General features: G+C 34.9%; 4 protein-coding genes across 5 annotated transcripts; 2 read left to right on the top strand and 2 right to left on the bottom strand.

The window, feature by feature from the left end:
* The first annotated feature begins 440 nt into the window (after positions 1-440).
* LOC111386095 (mitochondrial dicarboxylate/tricarboxylate transporter DTC) lies at positions 441-3,826 on the top strand. Its single transcript, XM_023010525.1, has 6 exons — positions 441-800; positions 1,283-1,366; positions 1,942-2,003; positions 2,155-2,516; positions 3,191-3,405; positions 3,505-3,826. Exons 1-6 carry the CDS (start codon positions 684-686, stop codon positions 3,559-3,561), a joined length of 897 nt encoding a protein of 298 aa, XP_022866293.1. The 5' UTR covers positions 441-683; the 3' UTR covers positions 3,562-3,826.
* A 107-nt stretch (positions 3,827-3,933) lies between these two features.
* Positions 3,934-7,725, top strand: LOC111386093 (protein trichome birefringence-like). Its single transcript, XM_023010522.1, has 6 exons — positions 3,934-5,007; positions 5,439-5,631; positions 5,963-6,156; positions 6,453-6,611; positions 6,740-6,937; positions 7,306-7,725. Exons 1-6 carry the CDS (start codon positions 4,394-4,396, stop codon positions 7,487-7,489), a joined length of 1,542 nt encoding a protein of 513 aa, XP_022866290.1. The 5' UTR covers positions 3,934-4,393; the 3' UTR covers positions 7,490-7,725.
* Positions 7,726-7,963: 238 nt separating this feature from the next.
* LOC111386094 (peroxidase N-like) lies at positions 7,964-10,019 on the bottom strand. Of its 2 annotated transcripts, XM_023010523.1 has the most exons (4): positions 9,752-10,018; positions 9,162-9,344; positions 8,624-8,789; positions 7,964-8,492 (listed from the first exon to the last, which is right to left on the bottom strand). In XM_023010523.1, the coding sequence occupies exons 1-4, from the start codon at positions 9,965-9,967 to the stop codon at positions 8,071-8,073; spliced, it is 987 nt and encodes a 328-aa protein (XP_022866291.1). In that variant the 5' UTR covers positions 9,968-10,018; the 3' UTR covers positions 7,964-8,070. The 2 variants fall into 2 exon arrangements, with proteins under 2 accessions (XP_022866291.1, XP_022866292.1); XM_023010524.1 differs by lacking the exon at positions 9,162-9,344 and having other exon boundaries at positions 9,752-10,019.
* Positions 10,020-13,219: 3,200 nt separating this feature from the next.
* On the bottom strand, positions 13,220-17,488 carry LOC111386090 (zinc finger CCCH domain-containing protein 14-like). The gene is made up of 4 exons (XM_023010520.1): positions 17,317-17,488; positions 16,572-16,632; positions 13,398-14,222; positions 13,220-13,348 (listed from the first exon to the last, which is right to left on the bottom strand). The coding sequence occupies exons 1-3, from the start codon at positions 17,396-17,398 to the stop codon at positions 13,469-13,471; spliced, it is 897 nt and encodes a 298-aa protein (XP_022866288.1). The 5' UTR covers positions 17,399-17,488; the 3' UTR covers positions 13,220-13,348; positions 13,398-13,468.
* Positions 17,489-17,510: the final 22 nt, after the last annotated feature.

The following is a 17,510-nucleotide window of genomic DNA, read 5'->3' as shown; positions in this document are numbered from 1 at the left end:
ATATTCAACTTTAAATATTATTGTTTGCTTGATAAAACATTATTATAATTTTATCTACCTTGTAAGCGACCAAACTCGAATTTAAATACACATTTAATAAATTCATAATTGTTATCAATTTTTCAATCACACGTATTATAAATTTTTATCAAAAATTTTGTCACACGTGCCTTTAAATTTCAAAACAAAACTCAGTTATAGCTTGTGACATTTTAAAGGAATAGAATGGAAATAAATCATGTATATGAAATATAGATAAAGAGAGAAAATCAAAAAGAGGAGGATAATGGTATCAAGATTTCAAGCAGCAGCAAGAATTTTGGAATATCGTGGGCCAATCAATAGAGGATTAAAGGAAAAACAAAGGAACCAAGAAAAAAGCATCTTAGGAGAAAATATTTGTATCCACAAATGTTATGCTACCAACACACACACACACACAAAGCAAAAATGAAGAACAAAAAGAATTAAAAGAAAATGAAAATGAAAAAGAAAAACTTGTCAGGGTTTTGGTCCGATATCATGACTCCTGGTAATAAATGCACTTTCAGCTGCTTCAAGTAATCTTCTCTTTCCATTTCCTCGTACACAAAACCTCGTTCTGTTCGTCAAGAAAGCTCTCTCTCTTCTACTGTTCGAAATTGTGAGAAAAGTAAAGGAAGAGAAAGAGAAAAAAGGAAACAATGGGAGAGGAGAAGCCAAAATCTGGTGGAGTGTGGCCAGCCGTGAAGCCCTTTGTGAATGGTGGTGCTTCTGGTATGCTTGCTACTTGTGTCATCCAACCCATTGATATGATCAAGGTAACATCCTAGAAAATGATGTGTGTATACACCGATATCATGTTGTTTTTGTGTGCGAATGAATTTGTTTCAAGATTTTTGTTTAGGTTCATAGTATGCTTTTTAGATCTTGAATCAAAATTGGCCGTTTTCGAATAATTACTTTTTCAGTTTTTTGGGGTAATATGACAGTGTGTTATTTCGATATGAACCAATTACAATTAAATTGCTTAAAATCTTTAAGTTCAGATGAGTTCTATATCTCAGGTAAATTATTTTTGTTTTTATTTTTATTTTTTGCTTAACCTCGATTTGATTGAACTAACAGTTCTCTTTAAACCTTATAAAAACGGAATTTTTAAGGGTTTGTTTGGATCTCATTATTTGATGGATTTTGAAATAAATATTGAAATTGTCAATCGGAATGAAACAGCGCTTTCTTTGTGTTCAAAGGAGTTGATGGTTATTGAATTTGATCTGTGATGCTGTAATGCTCATTGCAGGTGAGAATTCAATTGGGTCAGGGGTCCGCGTCTGAGGTGACTAAGACCATGTATAAAAATGAGGGAATTGGTGCCTTCTACAAGGTTTGTTTTTCGTTAGTATTATTGATCCTCACTAGAGAAAAGTTTGCACTTTCGTGTTCAATTGAAGTATTGAAGTGTTAGATATGTGCTAAAAAATAAATCTTTAGTCTATTTGGGTCATGTAATTGTGGCAGCATTTGTGATGGTATAGTCGGCATTCTCATGACATTTGGCACATTTTCTTTTGTCTTCTAAATTGGATGGCACTAAGGAAATTAGTTTGGGCAGTTTCATATCTTCTTTTGATATTTTTAACTCTTTTCCCAACGGTTTCTATGATAGATTGAAAAGGTTATTATTATACATCTGAGTCTTTAAACGTAGAAAAGAAATTAGTTGAGCACAACCTTTTTTTAATATTACGGAGAACTTGAGAACATTCTGTTCTTGAACTGATTTATTCATCCTGCAAAATGCTTACTCTTGTGATTTTCTTTAAAAGACCTGTATAATCATTCTGTTTTTTTTTTGGTTTTTTTTTAATGTTATTTAAGCTCATTTAATTTTTACAGTTGCTCTTCTGATGCCAAAGTATTACCTTTCTCTTGCAAATATTGTTATTATTGTTTCTGCAGGGTTTGTCGGCTGGTCTTCTTCGACAAGCTACGTATACAACTGCCCGTCTTGGTTCATTTAGGTGAGTATTGCTCATAAATATGGACAACTGAATAAGTTTATGGCCATGTGTATAATTAGTCAATATGAATTTGCATTACAATATCTATACAAGAGGATCGTTTTGAAGCAATCAAATTGGGTTCGTAGTTATTAACTGTTTGGTTCATTAGGATTTTGACTAACAAGGCAATTGAAGCCAATGATGGGAAGCCCTTACCGCTATATCAGAAGGCTTTATGTGGGTTGACAGCAGGAGCCATAGGAGCATGTGTAGGAAGTCCTGCAGATTTGGCACTAATCCGCATGCAGGCTGATGCGACGTTACCTGCTGCTCAGCGCCGGCATTATACAAATGCTTTCCATGCCCTCTATCGAATTGTTGCTGATGAAGGAGTTTTGGCACTCTGGAAAGGTGCCGGCCCTACTGTTGTGAGGGCTATGGCACTTAACATGGGAATGCTTGCTTCTTATGATCAAAGTGTGGAGTTCTTCAAGGACAATCTTGGTTTTGGCGAGGCTGCTACAGTGATAGGTGAAATACTTTTGAACCTCTGTATACTCGTGTTGGCCCTGCTTCCATGTAATTATTGTTTGGCTAAGCTGAAACAAGGTTACTGTTACTGAAATTATCTCTGAAGTTACTCTCAAAACAAGTGAATTGCTTATTTCCAGTTTGACCAATAAAACAATATTTACTCTACACTAAACTTTTTAAGCTTAGCCAAACATACTTTCTCTTTCAGCAGTTATCATTTTCAGTATATGTGCAATTGTGCATGATAACATGTGGATCGGATTCTAAAGCTTTGAACTATTAGGTATTGATGGGATGGCATGTCTAGGTGACTATCCACGGAGAATACTCCCTTTTGGATTTGATTTTATCAGAAAATTTGGAATGGCCAGTTCAAATAATTTGTTTAGCTATCTTCATGTCTTAGCACCTTTAAAGTGGACCCTTATGTACATTTTTATCTTTACAGATCATCACAGGTTTATGAAGGGAAAATTATGCTTATATTGAATAAGAAGCAAAAGAAAAAAGAAATAGGAAATGAAATGTAAATAACAACATTGTTTGGTTTGGTTGGTCATTCTAGTTGATTCTGTTTTGACATGATGTTGGATAAAATTTGAAGCATAATCAAGTCATATATACCTTACGTTGATTTTGCATAATTTAATCCATTTTTGATTATTTTTCAGGGGCGAGTACTGTATCAGGATTTTTTGCTTCTGCTTGCAGTTTACCATTTGATTATGTCAAAACCCAAATACAGAAAATGCAGCCTGATGCTGAAGGGAAATTTCCATATACTGGTTCGTTAGATTGTGCCATGAAAACCCTGAAAGCAGGAGGGCCTTTTAAATTTTACACTGGATTTCCCGTATACTGTGTTAGAATTGCACCTCATGTCATGGTACTCACTCTTTAACTCTCTCTGTATGTGCATATCTTTATCTTTATCGACCTCCATTTTTCAAACTGGCTTGTTGACAATGTTTGTAATCCATTGCAGATGACCTGGATATTCCTGAACCAAATTCAAAAATTGGAGAAAAAGGCTGGATTGTAATTCTATTCGGAAACAGAGATCTTCATTGGAGCTTAATTTACAAATAAAAATATAGCCGTGTTGTAATCACACCCTCAAGGCTAAGGGTTTCTTCATAAATTTACAGGGATTGATTAGATTGTTGCACTGATCTGAATGTAGAGTAGGGATTTGGAGTTTCTGAATTATTTCTGGGAGTATTTCTCATTTGAAATTCAGGTTCTAATAATCTATGTACTCAACTATTCTCTGACGTAAACCTTTTGTTTTGCATCGATTTTGATAATGATGTGCGTTTGGTCTTAATTATTGAATTTACAGGGAACTTTTGATAATTTGTGCTCACACCGGCAGGAGTTTCCTTCATGAGCTGGGTCGTGCTTTTGACGTGCCAAGATGCACGAGCTCTTAAGCTTGCATCGGCCGAGAGTTTCCACAGCTAAACCAGGCACGACCCATTGTGATCTGGGTCGTGCTGGCTGTGCCACATTTTAACACCAAGTGTGTAAAGATGAAATTTTGAGAAGGGTGGAATCAATTTTGTTAGATGAATAAATTGAATGGTGGTCGATATGAAAAGCTCCCGCAGTAAAAGGATTATTTAACCCAGTCAATACCGTGTTTTCAAAGCAAAAGTAGAAATCAACAAATCTTTTAACGACCACAATAATAATTTCAAATAATTATGGAACACAAAATTCTTTTAATTCCATTTTTCAAGAATAATTTCTCATATAATTCTCAAAAGGATTCCATTTCAGTAACTCGATTCCAACTTCCCAATCTCTCTCTCTCTCTCTCTCTCTATCAAAATCTCATTATTTCTCTCTTTCCAGCTTAATTTTCTGCTCCAATGGCTGATTCTTCATCACCAACAGTTTTACCAATGACAAAATTACCAGAAAGGACACTGAAAAGGAGCATATTTTCATCTTCTCCTACATTCAGGACCCGACCGCTATTAGCTTCTGCTTTCATGTTCTTTTTTGTCGGATGCACCATTTTTTACATATCCAATAATTCTTCCATTAATCATTCCTCGAAGAATTTATTGAGTAACAGGTCCCAGTTTTCGTCTGTATCTAACTATTTCTTCTTCCATCAGAGCACGCTATACAATCCTGATATCCAGGGGTCGGATCCTGTTTCTCAAAACGGGACATTGATGAAAACAGATCAGTTGGTGAATGAGGTTGATGATCATGGGGTAGAAAGGGCTGGAGAGGAGAATGTGAGATTGAACAGTACAGATTTTGAATCAAAGGTAGAGGTGAATGAGAGTTGGGTGAAAACGATGAGTAAATGTGATATTTTTTATGGGAAATGGGTTAGGGAGGATTTGAATCCTTCATATAAACCAGGTTCATGTCCTTATATTGATGAACCTTTCAACTGTTATCTCAATGGAAGGCCTGATAATGGCTTTGAGAAGTATACATGGCGGCCGAATCATTGCAGCATCCCAAGGCAAGAAGAAAAATGTGGACTAAGTTTTATTCTCGATAAATTTGAGCATGGTTATTATATAAGTCTTTTTAATTCGTTCCGTTCATTTCTATATAAACTAGAAGATACCCTCCTGAATTATTCTATCAGAATGATGCCAATTCTTAAAGAAGATGTTCTAACATTTTAGAACGAAAGAAGACTAAATTCATCTCATTGACATCTTGTCTTTTAATTGCCCAACACACCCAAGGAAAGAAGAAATTTTTGAAACCTTATCTTTGTGCGTCATTAGTTAATGCTGATTTATATCTCCTCGTAGATTTAGCAATGAATCCAACAAATGAAGTAGAGGAAAAAATTAATGTAGCCGTCTCTAAATTTATGGGGAAGTTGTGATGTTATTAGTTAATATGCACTTGCATGTACATTTTTGTTTATTTCTTTTGCAGGTTGAGTGGTAGAAACATGTTGGAATTATTGAGAGGGAAGCGTTTAGTGTACGTGGGTGATTCCTTGAATAGGAACATGTGGGAATCCATGGTTTGTCTTCTCTGGAATTCAGTAGAGGATAAGAGCAAAGTCTTTGAAGCCTCTGGTAAATACGAATTCAAGAAAGAAGGCGCCTACTCCTTTGTATTCTCTGTGAGTTCTGCTTCTCATAGTGTTCTTTTAGTTAAATAGCATGTCTGCTGGCCCTGTTTGAAAGCATCTCTTTTGGATGACTATTTGGGCAATATGTGTCTGCGTACTGCCCAAATTAGATGAAAACGGCATCCTTTTAAAGCGGAGAGAAACGTGCTATAAGTTGTGTACATTTCTGAATTAATTAGGATAAAATACTTAATAAATCTGGTTTGGATTAATCAATCTGGTTTGGAAATTACTATGATTTTAATCATTTTGATTTCTTGTATCCAATGTTTCTGCTGATATTTTCCCCCATTAAAAAGTCTGTGTTGAATTTATGGAGTAGGATTATAATTGTTCTGTGGAGTTCATTCGATCTCCATTCTTGGTTCAAGAATGGGAAATGCCGGACAACAATGGAACAAAGAAGGAAACCCTTAGACTTGATCTGGTTGAGAGGTCATGCGACAAATACAAAGATGCAGATGTTCTTGTCTTTAACACGGGACACTGGTGGACACATGAGAAAACATCTGAAGGGTATTGCTCTCTTGTTCCTCTCTCTCTCCCCGTGTCTGCATGCAATAATTTTCCATAGTCAGTCTCGTCCTTTTCCATATGTCGGAGACCTTATGCTAGGCAATCCAAGACACCCTCTTACATCTATTTTTTGTGAAGAAACTTGTGAGGAGACATGCTTCAATTATCTCAAACAACATGACATATATATGCCTACGTGTTTCTAGTGTGTATCTTTGTCATGTTGCTTACTGAACCCTTTATATATTAAAAAAAATATTGATTGAGTTATTGCAAAATTCATCAAAATCTTGCAGCAAAGGATACTATCAGGAAGGAAACCATGTTTACGGAAAATTGGATGTAACGGAAGCATTTCATAAAGCAATGACAACGTGGGCAAGATGGATTGAATCCAACATAAATCCTAGAAAGACACACGTTTTCTTTAGAGGTTACTCAGTCTCTCATTTCAGGTTAATCAAATTCCGTCCTGATTCTAAATTCACCTACGAAATTTCCTGAACTTGAAAATGTGATTATTAAATTTATTTTATTTATTTATTATTATTATTATTTTTTCCCTTCTTGATCATTTTTACAGTGGTGGAGAATGGTATTCGGGTGGAAAATGTGATAGTGATACAGAGCCAATAACAAATGAAGAAGAGCTAATGCCTGTTTTTCCTCCAATTCCGGATACGTTGGAGGATGTCCTGAAGGGGATGAAACAAACTGTGTTCTATTTGAACATTACAAGAATGACTGATTTTCGCCGGGATGCACACCCCTCAATATACAGGTGTTGAACTCGTTTTTCTAAAAGATATTAGAATGGATACACATTTGTTTATTTAAAACCGTTCATTCGCAACAAAATATTTTCTTTGTACGTTGGTAGAATAAACATGCTTTTAGGGGGGGAGAGACTATTTCATCACTTTCTAAGAGGTGGAATATTAATAACACGGTTGAAGCATAACGATCAATTATATGCCTATAATGCATTGTATTTCCCATAGTAGGTTCCATTCTGCTCTAAGCACAAACTCACGTGTAGAATAGATTCATTTTTTCCTTTGAAGTCTGTTTTTGTTACTATATTGAACCACATCATCTAAAGCTGTTATGGGACACGTTTGTTTATTTAAATTATGTATTCAATAACAGGCAGGCGAACATGACAGAAGAGAAGAAGCAAGAGTTCATCAGGCACCAAGATTGTAGCCATTGGTGCCTTCCTGGTGTTCCGGATACATGGAACGAGATCATGTTTTCTCAGTTACTGTTGAGACATAAACAAAAACAACTGCAGCAGAAAGTACAAAACACAACAGCTTCATTGGCAAATTAACAACACAGAGATTCATGCATGAATATCTGCTAACAACTTCGTCGCACAAACACGTGTGTAATTCTACTTTCTCTAGACGGGAATGTTTTTTTTTCCTTTTTTTCTTTTGGATGGTTTGTAACCATGAAAAAGAAAATTTAACTCGAGGTATAGTATTTTAGCTGTAGTTGAAAGTAAAAAGGGTGTGTGGTTTTCATGGGATCGAGCCAATGTATAATAATATGATTTATGCTGTGTTTTCCGTTTATGGGAAAGAAAAGTTTGATGGGAAGTCATCTTTTCTTATTTCTACACTGATCTCCCTGAATTGACATCACTTTGTGAAACCAGAATTATTGGTGAGTTTTAGCCCTGTTGAGTCTCTCCCTCAATCCCCAGCTTCACAGCAACTCAGGGTGTCTTCCGAGCTGCTCCAAGTAGAGATGCGGGAACAGGAGGAGTGTTAAGGAAGCAGAAGTTATTAACGGGCGAAGGTGATCCACGAAAGTGCACAAGATATTGCATTCAGTTATAATATGTATGTTACAAACATCATCATTCTATATCACTAAACATCTAATTATTTTCATCTGAGAAATATTCTACGGATTTACGACCCTGCAGTTCTTTCGAATCTGTCCATTCAATCCAGTTACCGGACTTATGTTCCCCATCTTAATCATCGAATTAATGAAATCATTGAAGAATAAAGCAGAATTATTACTGTAGAGTTGAACAAGACTTCTGGTTGTTGACACTGCTGCGTCACTGGAAAACAAAGTCTGATCAGAATGAAGAATGCCCCTCCCATTGAGCAAGTTTGAGAAATAATGGTTATCAAACAAGTCTCTTGAGTTCCTGTCAAGAGGAACTGTGTTGTTCCCATCACTGTTTACTGGACACGCACTTTGGAGTTCAGAAATTAGGGTGCTGTCCAGTGTGCTGTCTGGAGCGCCTGTCCCGGAGAAATTTGACAATCTATTGCTGAAGAAAGCACATCTTGATAACCCGATTGTGTGAGCACCTATATGTGAAGATTGTATGTTAATGTTGGTTTTAGTTACCGTTTAGTACTGTGAAGAATATTTTAACTTCCTTTTCTTAATATTGTCCGGACAAGTTTGATTGTCGCTTGCTGAAAAAGGTGCAGAGTACCTGATAAGGCCACAACATCTGTTGTATTGAGGCCAACAGCTATGAATTTGGCAATGATTGCCTCTAGAGTTTCAAAGGGAGAAGGCAGTGAAATATTGGCTCCTGTTTGATTTGACACTAATCCATCTCTTCTCCCAAGCAAAACTTTCCATAAAGGCCCTCCACTCTGCAAAATTTTGCTTCTAATTAGTTTCGTTCTTCTAAAACAAGTGCATCGATGTTAAACTATGCTAAATAATACAATAAACAAAATTTTAGTTTCTTTCTCATTTTGAAGTGCTTACTATCCAATTCACCTTACTTAACGTATCAAAAGTCTATTTGATCAACATTGAACATGACTAGATCGATAACGTCAAGTCCAATCCACTATCGCTTACTAAACATGCCATGAAGACATGTTTTATCGCAAAAGAAAGCTTAAATTTCTTTTTGAGTGCATATTTACTACATAGTACTGAACAATTTTAAACAGTGACAAGATTTTAGCTTATATTTGTTTTGCTCTCTCACTTGCTCATAAACGATAAGTACTGACCAGGAGCACTGAATCTCTGGCAGCTATAGCCAATATATCTGCACATGAAACAATTCCACTGCATGCACTCTCTACTGCATTTTTTATTGTGTCTACTATTTCATATCCTCTAGCTGAATTCAGGTTCGGGGCTGCAAATTTCTCACCATCATTTCCATCCAATAAAATTGATGCATCACACCCCTAAAAGGTCAAGACAAATCAATGCAATTATAAACGACCAAAGATGCATAAGCAATGATCAAACCGATATGTTCGTAGAGGTGTAAAAATGAGTTCGACATAGGCATGACATGACGAGACAAGACATGACCTCCTGTGGGCTGACCCACCCTGAAGTCTGGCCTAGATCGTGAGTAGGGCTGGACAAAAAACCCGTATCCTGAAAATTCAACTTGGTGCATTATGCCTAATGGATTGGCATGACACATCATTCTTTTTACACCCTCCAGCAGGACAGTATTTTTGCATGAGGCACATAAAATATTATAGTTCGTGGCCTACCAGCTTGGGAGAACTTTTTTTCTTTTTTCTTTTTTTAAAATAAAGTAACAAAAGTTTAAAATATAGTTACTTTGTCCTTTACTCACATTAACAAAGCAATCGTGGAAGTGAAGCCGAAGCAAAGAAGCTGCCATTCTCATCTCAAACTTGATTGCATTTCGAACCTCTTTACGAACAATATTAAACAGATTCGGACATGTTTTCACGTAGAAATCCTCAGTCAGTTGAGACCTTGCTGCTACAAATAACATTAAACACGTTAGAACAAAATAAACACAAGTCAATTTGTATGATTTCTGCATGTTTTCTAATTCGAAAAAATGTTACAAAATCAAGTTCAAATGCCTTAAATGACCAAGGACCTTGAAGGTTAATTTATAGACATGGTTTTGGAGTGATTCAGGAATATAGAAAAAAATTTCAAGATACATTGAATATAAGGAACTTTAAGTGGTCTGATCACTGATGTTTGGCGGCTTCACCCTTTCGCCATGTTAGAAATTTTAATATTACCGAGGAACAACACATTTTAGAGATTAGTGAGTGGTGACTAATCAATGGTCATCTACTGCATTAGTGCTTGTACAATTTGAAGCATGCACTAATCATCTGGCTCCATTTTTTGGTAATTTATTTGGTAAGTTGAAAGTGAATCATATTATATTAAACATGATAGTTGACAAATTTATTTTGTACATCTCCTTTCTAATAATGAATTGATCTAGTGTCTAGAGCACGAAGTGTTGCTCCAATAGCCAAGCAGATTGATCTTCAATCTTTTTTGCATTCCAATTGAGATTAATGCTTATAAAGTTGAAGAGAGAGAGAGATGTTGACAATTTGAGGAAGATTCGAAATCAACTTGCTACTAAATTTTTGGTTACGTGCTTGATTTGTGTCACATGTTATATATTCAAATAGACTTGTTGCATCTTTTTTAAATTTACATGCGTCTGGGGATTGTTTGGATAAAAGATATTGAAATGATCTACGTTGCTTATACTTTGTCGTGATTAGTATGTGTTAAAGGGGCAAGTGGTCCGTGTAGGAGATTTGTAGCTTTTTTTTGGGGTTGGTAATTCATATAATTGAGAAAATTTTGTCAAATTCTTCAAGTCAAAGTTAATATTGATGGTGGTGAATCAAATGCCTGGGTAATTCATCATTGGCACACTTCATGTTTAGAATAATAGTGATGGCACTGAAGTTCATCACTAGTCAGTCTTCCCGACACTTTGATAATATTTTTGAAAATGAACGTAGACAATAAACGAAGAACTTCACAAAAAATGGATACAACATAGAATTTACGAGGTTCCAACTCAAACTTTTATTCAACAAAATAAAGAAAATACGTCAAGGCTTGTGACCGTCACAACAACTCTACTTTGTATCTCCAACAAGCAAAATTCGAGGGCGGTTAACTATAAGATATATATATATATATATATATATATTTTATTTTTATTTTTTTATTATTTTTTTTTTTGGAAAGAAATAATTGAATTAAATAAGATGTTCAAGTAGTAAAACATGTGAAGTTTACTTGAGAAATCGAAGGTTGGAATCACGTTCCATACAAATATTAAAAAAATCTATGATTGGATTTGGACTTGTTTGATCAAAATAAAATTTTATTTATTTTAGTCTTCAAATTAAGCTAACCAATATAAAAATAAAAATTGAAAGGCATTATTTAGCCCTGTTTGATAGGGATTAAAATCAATTTTTAATATATTTTGATAAAAAATTGATAAAATGTGTTGTTGAAAAGTTGTTAGGGAATTTAATTGCTTATAATTGTTTTTCTGAAAATTTTAAATTATTGTGTTTGATTAGTTTAATTTTCCATGTGGAAAATGTTGAAATAAAAGTATTTTTTTGTGTTCGTTTGATTTTGTTTTACATGAAAATTGTCAATTAAAGGGATAGATTTTACTGGTATTGGGGATTAAATCTGTTTCCATTGTCAACACCAAAAAAAAAAAAATTCAAGAAAATTATCTATCTTTTGATGTTCGTTTAACTTTGTTTTACACGAAAATTGTCATTTAAAGGGAAATATTTTTTTATAATAATTCTTAGAATTTGTTTCTATTGCCAACAAAAAAAAAAGGAAAAAAAAAGTGCTACAGTAGGTAGGACCTTAAAAACCAAGAAAATTCCAAACTTCAAGACAACCTCGAATTCGAATTCCATGGAAAAAAATTGTATCAAACACCTAAAGTTGGAAAATTCAATTACAATTCCATCTTTCAATTCCATTTCCACCCTAAAAGGTAGAAGTCTAAATTTTAATTTTTACCAGACAAAATTTTATAAAAATTTCTTCAACCAAATAAAAAAAATAAAAAATATCTTACTCTCTTTTTGACACTTCGTTTGTATATAAACAATTATGTAACTCATTACGTACAATTAGCATTATTCATATTAAAAATATCGTTTGTACTACATGTACATAATGATATGCATATACATAATGAGAAAATGATTGGATCGGATTTCCTTCTACCAAAAAAAAAAAAAAAAAAAAAAAAGATGATTGTGATTTAAAATGACAAATGATAGAGTGCTATGTGACAATATATAATCCCTTATATAAATTTTGAGTACATGTAACAAAATCCATTATTTGAGATACGTGGTCTCCACACATTTTAATAGGTTTTTGAGAGTCTTACTAGGGTTAAAAGAAATACAAATCACCTTATTTTTGAAAAGATTCCAATGTTTCATGTTTTAAAAATAGCATTCTTAAATTATGGTAATTATAAAATTTCCCCCTTTTTTTAATCGGAAGATGTATTTCACTATTTTGGATACGGGTTTAGCCCTATCCGCCCCTAAATAAACAATGTACGTAGCATATTAGACACCTGTTTGGTTTAAGTGAAAATAAATTTTAGTAGATTTTGATAAAAATTAATGAAATATGTGGTTGAAAAGTTGTGGATCCCAAGAAATATTTAGTTAAAATTAATTATTAACTTGAACTTAAATTTTAATCCTATTTTTCAGCTAAAGCAAACAGGGGGCTAATCCATGCTCGGATGAACCCATTAACATTAAAATATTCCTAATGCTATGCACACAATGCACTTTGGCCGCCATCAACTTATCTCATCTTTAACCAACACAATATTTCCTTGCTTGTCGCCATAATGTTGCAAGGGGAATCAGAGTTGGCATCGTTGCAAAGAGAACTTCAATCTGTAATGCGTCAGGTTAGCCCTAATGGTAGTAAGGTGTTTCACCAAAGGGGACGAAACCTGTCTAAGATTCTACACGCGACTTCATAGTGCGTGAATAGAACACGTAGCATTCTCTCTTCAATAATTACTTTTACTCTTTTTGTAGAGTTCTTCATGTTCCAGTATTACATGTGAGACCAAGGCCTCTAAATATTTCAGAATTGGCTTTACTTTTGAAAAAAAATTAAGTAAATTAAGTCTTCCGGTGAAATTAACTTTGGAAATATATTTTGTTGTATAGGAGTTTGGGATGAAGGTGAGCCATCATTTTTGCTCGATCGTCCTTGGTTATAACGATCATGATAAAATGTGTTAATATTAAGGGTCCATAACCTACATGTCCCAAAAACTAGTATGAACAATGCAAACTGCCAACGAGGTACAAGAATTGTCACTTATATTGTTTGAGCCTTTTTTTTGGTGTTTGGGGGGGGGGGGGGGGCGCGAATAAATTGATTGATGTGTTTCAAGGTGCACCAAGACCACAAAAGGATCTAAGTACAAGTCCAAAGGAATCGCAAAGCAGCGGAAATACACACATCAAAAAGCTCAGACACGAGGTTTCCGCAATTCTTCTGCTCCATGTGCGAAGTGACACCTTTCTCCAAAAGTACAGGACCCTTTGGCAAAGTTTTCACAAAGTTTGGTCTTGCGGTTGCTAGCAGGAGATGGGCCAGGAAACACAGGTTTCTTCATTGGTGGCCCAGAGGCATAACTAACATTCACTATAAGTTCCCGTACCATTTGACTCGCTTGTTTGATCTGATCAAAAGTGCCCTCTAGTTCAATGTTCCTCAAGCTAGGATCGGACTCATGGTCTCTTATTGATAGCTTGGCTCCTGTCAAGCGACAGATTTGCTTTGAGTTGATGCCACCTTTCCCAATGATGGCTCCCGCAAGAGAAGCATCCACACTGATTTTAGCTGTGGCTGAGGCTCCAAAGCTGGCTGCACCTGGTGAGGTTGGTTCGAATCGACCACCACCACCATATCTTCCTGGCATTTGTCTCATAGCACGAGGATCCTCATGAGATGGAACTGTTGGCTTGCCAATCTCCCACTCACCATGGGCAAAATGACAATTGTCACCAAACTTGCACCCTTCGGCTGTGTTGTGTTTGTTGCATAACCGAGTTTTGACAGCCGGTGGGGATGATCCATCTGGAAAAGATGGTGGAACTACTGGGTTTCGGGTAGCTGGTGGAAGGGCTGGATTGCTGCCAAGCATCTGAGTAACAGCTTTAATGCCACCAGGAACATAATGCAAGAAATGGCATCCTTCACCAAATGGACACCCAGAAGCACTGCATACAAATGAAATCAGATAAATAGGAGGAATGGAAAAAGGATTCTGCAACTACACACACAGACATTCTAGATACGCTACCGATAATCCACGCTAAATAGCGATAGGCATATATTTCATATTTAATACTTTTCAGTAACATTATTTTTTGAAATATTTTGGACATCGTTTTTATACTGTCTCATGGAACCATTACCTTGCTTGGAAATCATTGTTTTAGTACAAAAACTATATTAAGTTTGAAGAGTAGAATTCTGAAGCTCCATAAAACGTTCTTCTTGTTGCACCTTAGAAAAGTTGAAGCTTTGTGATGTATATTTTTTGTACCATACTAAAAATATGTACAGACTAGTTCCACGCATGTGAGTCTTCCACAATTCTACTTCTGCCACCTATTTTCCCCCTTAGTTTCTTATTGTCATGTACAAATTCAACATTTCATATGTACATAATTAGGATAATTTAAGGATAGCAACTCTTGCCATGTCCATTGCTTGGCACCATGACGTGAAATAAGAAATAAGCATTTGGGAAACATGGTTTCTTGTCAAATACGGGTCACCCAGCTTCTAACATGTAACTAGTCTCCAAGTTGGATTGCGAGTCAGATATTGCACAGAAATTAATTACCATGTCATTTCATGGGTTTTGTAGACCTGCCTACTAACTCTTCCAAGCTTCACTCTAGTCAGTAAAAGAAACAAGAAAACAGGGAAGATTTGATGTTTCTTGAAGGTGAAAATAGACAAATCCTACTAGCTAGAGAAGTTTTAGAGTTTTAGAGTCGCTAATCAGTAGCATTTCAGAACTTCATAGCTTCATCACAAGAGTGTAGAGAGATTGAAGAAATTTGTTTCTTGGTTGTGGGCCATTAAGGTGACAGATTAATGTTCTAAAATAAAATAGGTGGTGATATATGAGTGGTACATTGTGAAGTGCGTACCATGTTGAAAAGATTAATTAAGCAAAGAGTTAATAAATATTTTATGATGACCATGCCCCACTAGCATCCTATATAGCTTCCACTTCGCAAGGAATTCCCAAGCCATCCAGGTACAAACTTTCTCTTTACAAGCTTATTATCAGAGTCAAAACTTTCTAGAAATTTGTGGAAACAGGATGCTTAAAAGTCATCCATCAATCAAACCATAAGGAAGAAGGTGCCAAAAAGGGGAAATGGAAATTCAATTTTAATCAGCAAATCAATCCAACAGTCAATAATGAAGAAATTTAGAAAATTACTTGTCATCCTAAGAATTCAAGGCATTAAAGTGTGTGAATTTCAATTATTAAGATCCATATTAGTCAAAATGAAGAGCATGTTTGGTGAAGCTTATAAGGTTCTTGTACAAAACATGCTAAAAGTCATGTACTAAAAGTTTAGCATGTACTAAAAAGGAAGATGCAAATGGATTTCACAAGCACGTTGACTCTCTACTAAATATAATTTGCATCCAAGTTCATAAGAACTTTCCACTTAGCCCCTGTTTGACAACCATTAAAACAACACTCTATTTTCTTAAACTCATTTTCAACCACACATTCTCACAATAAAATATTATGCATATAAACTCAAAACTTTTTCCTACTTTTTAACCTTACATTCCCTAAAAAATTACCATTTCAAAACTCGTTCCCCCCCTCCAAAAAATTAAAAAAAATAAAATCAATTTAATGGTTGTCAAACAGGGACTTATTCAAACAAAAAAGCTACCCACTATATTTTAGCATGCATCAACAATTAAAAATCAGTGAGATATATAACTACAAGTCTACAAGCAATGCAAGTCAACAAGCCTTCTTTGAAGTAATCTCTTTTGAATTTTCCAAATAGATGACTGCAGAATAACATAATCCCTAAAATCTTGAAACTTTCTGCCATTCGTAAACTGTTTCAGAGTGGATTATACTGTCAAGTGATAGGAATAACATACTTGATTACAAATCATTAGACCGATCATTCACCAGGATTTCAACAAAAAATTGCACACAATCAATAGTAGTTGAAGGATTTAGAGGCAAAATAATAATATTTCCACAAAACATCTTTAGAATTGAATCGTGCAAGTGGATAAATAGATAGTGCATTCACAAATCAGACTATATCCACTCAATAGACTGGGTTACGTTTGTCTGAGCAAGTTAATTCAACTGAACTCATGTCAGCATTTTCCATTCAATATCCATCATTATCGATAGATGAAGAGTAAGACCTGTATCACAACTATAGGCGTTCAATTCATTAGTTCACGTGATGCTAATTTTTACTATAAATGAGATGAATTATTCAGGGATTTTACAATCATTACCAAAATATAGAAATTGCACTTACAACNAAGATTAGAACCTGAAAAACTTTGTGCATGGCTTCGATTTGCTTCCTATACCAGTTGTAAAGGACTCCATTTCTGTTGCAGAACATTAATCGTTTTCCTCAGTTAAAATTTCTGTGACTTATTAATCTTTTGAACTTCCATGAACATCTAACAGCCATATGATATTCTACCATAATCCACAATATTATAAATTAATCTGTATACAATTTAATAAATATTGACAGGACTAGTTAAAGATTGGGTAAAGGTTAACAATAAGATGAAGACTTCTCTCAGTGAGTTGGAAAACTTTATGCACGAAGACTTCCTTTAGTGAGCATAGAAACATTGAATCACTGATCTTAGTTAGGTCCATAAAAACCCTTTAAAACCCAGACTCAGAGTACTCATTCAATGATTTCCCAGCGAAACACCCACTATTGTGGACAAATGAAGAGCCAAATAATAATTGATGATAAATTAAATTAACTGGGTTCAGTTTTTATACACATCTCTATGGCCAATAAAGACAACACAAAATAAAAATTAATACTAAATGCAGCTCATAATCTTTCCACAGCCACAGAAACCCACCATAGAACTTAAGAAATGAACCCTAGTGACCAAATGGAACGCGTAGAGAGAACAAAGAACACTTAATCACCACTTCGTAAACATTTCAACCCCGTCAATACATATGTTGTTACAGAACATGTAATAAAGATACACTAAATTAAATGAATAAAATGATTAGGATAATGAGTATAACAGCGAAACCTGATTTGGATTTCTTAAAACCGCCATTGCCATTTAGCGCAGCGTTGGGTCTGCCTCTCTTTTTCGCACTTCCGAATTCCATGCTGAAATTAATTCTTTTATACCAAAAATCCAAGAACAGAATTAGATATTTCTAGAGAGAAGCTTCAAAAACGACGTAATACTTAGATAATATAAATCCAAAAAAAAAAAAA

Source organism: Olea europaea, unplaced genomic scaffold (assembly GCF_002742605.1).
Source record: "Olea europaea var. sylvestris unplaced genomic scaffold, O_europaea_v1 scaffold3420, whole genome shotgun sequence".
NCBI lineage: Eukaryota > Viridiplantae > Streptophyta > Magnoliopsida > Lamiales > Oleaceae > Olea > Olea europaea.
Note: the sequence above shows the minus strand (reverse complement) of the source record. Positions and strands in the feature narration are given on the sequence as shown.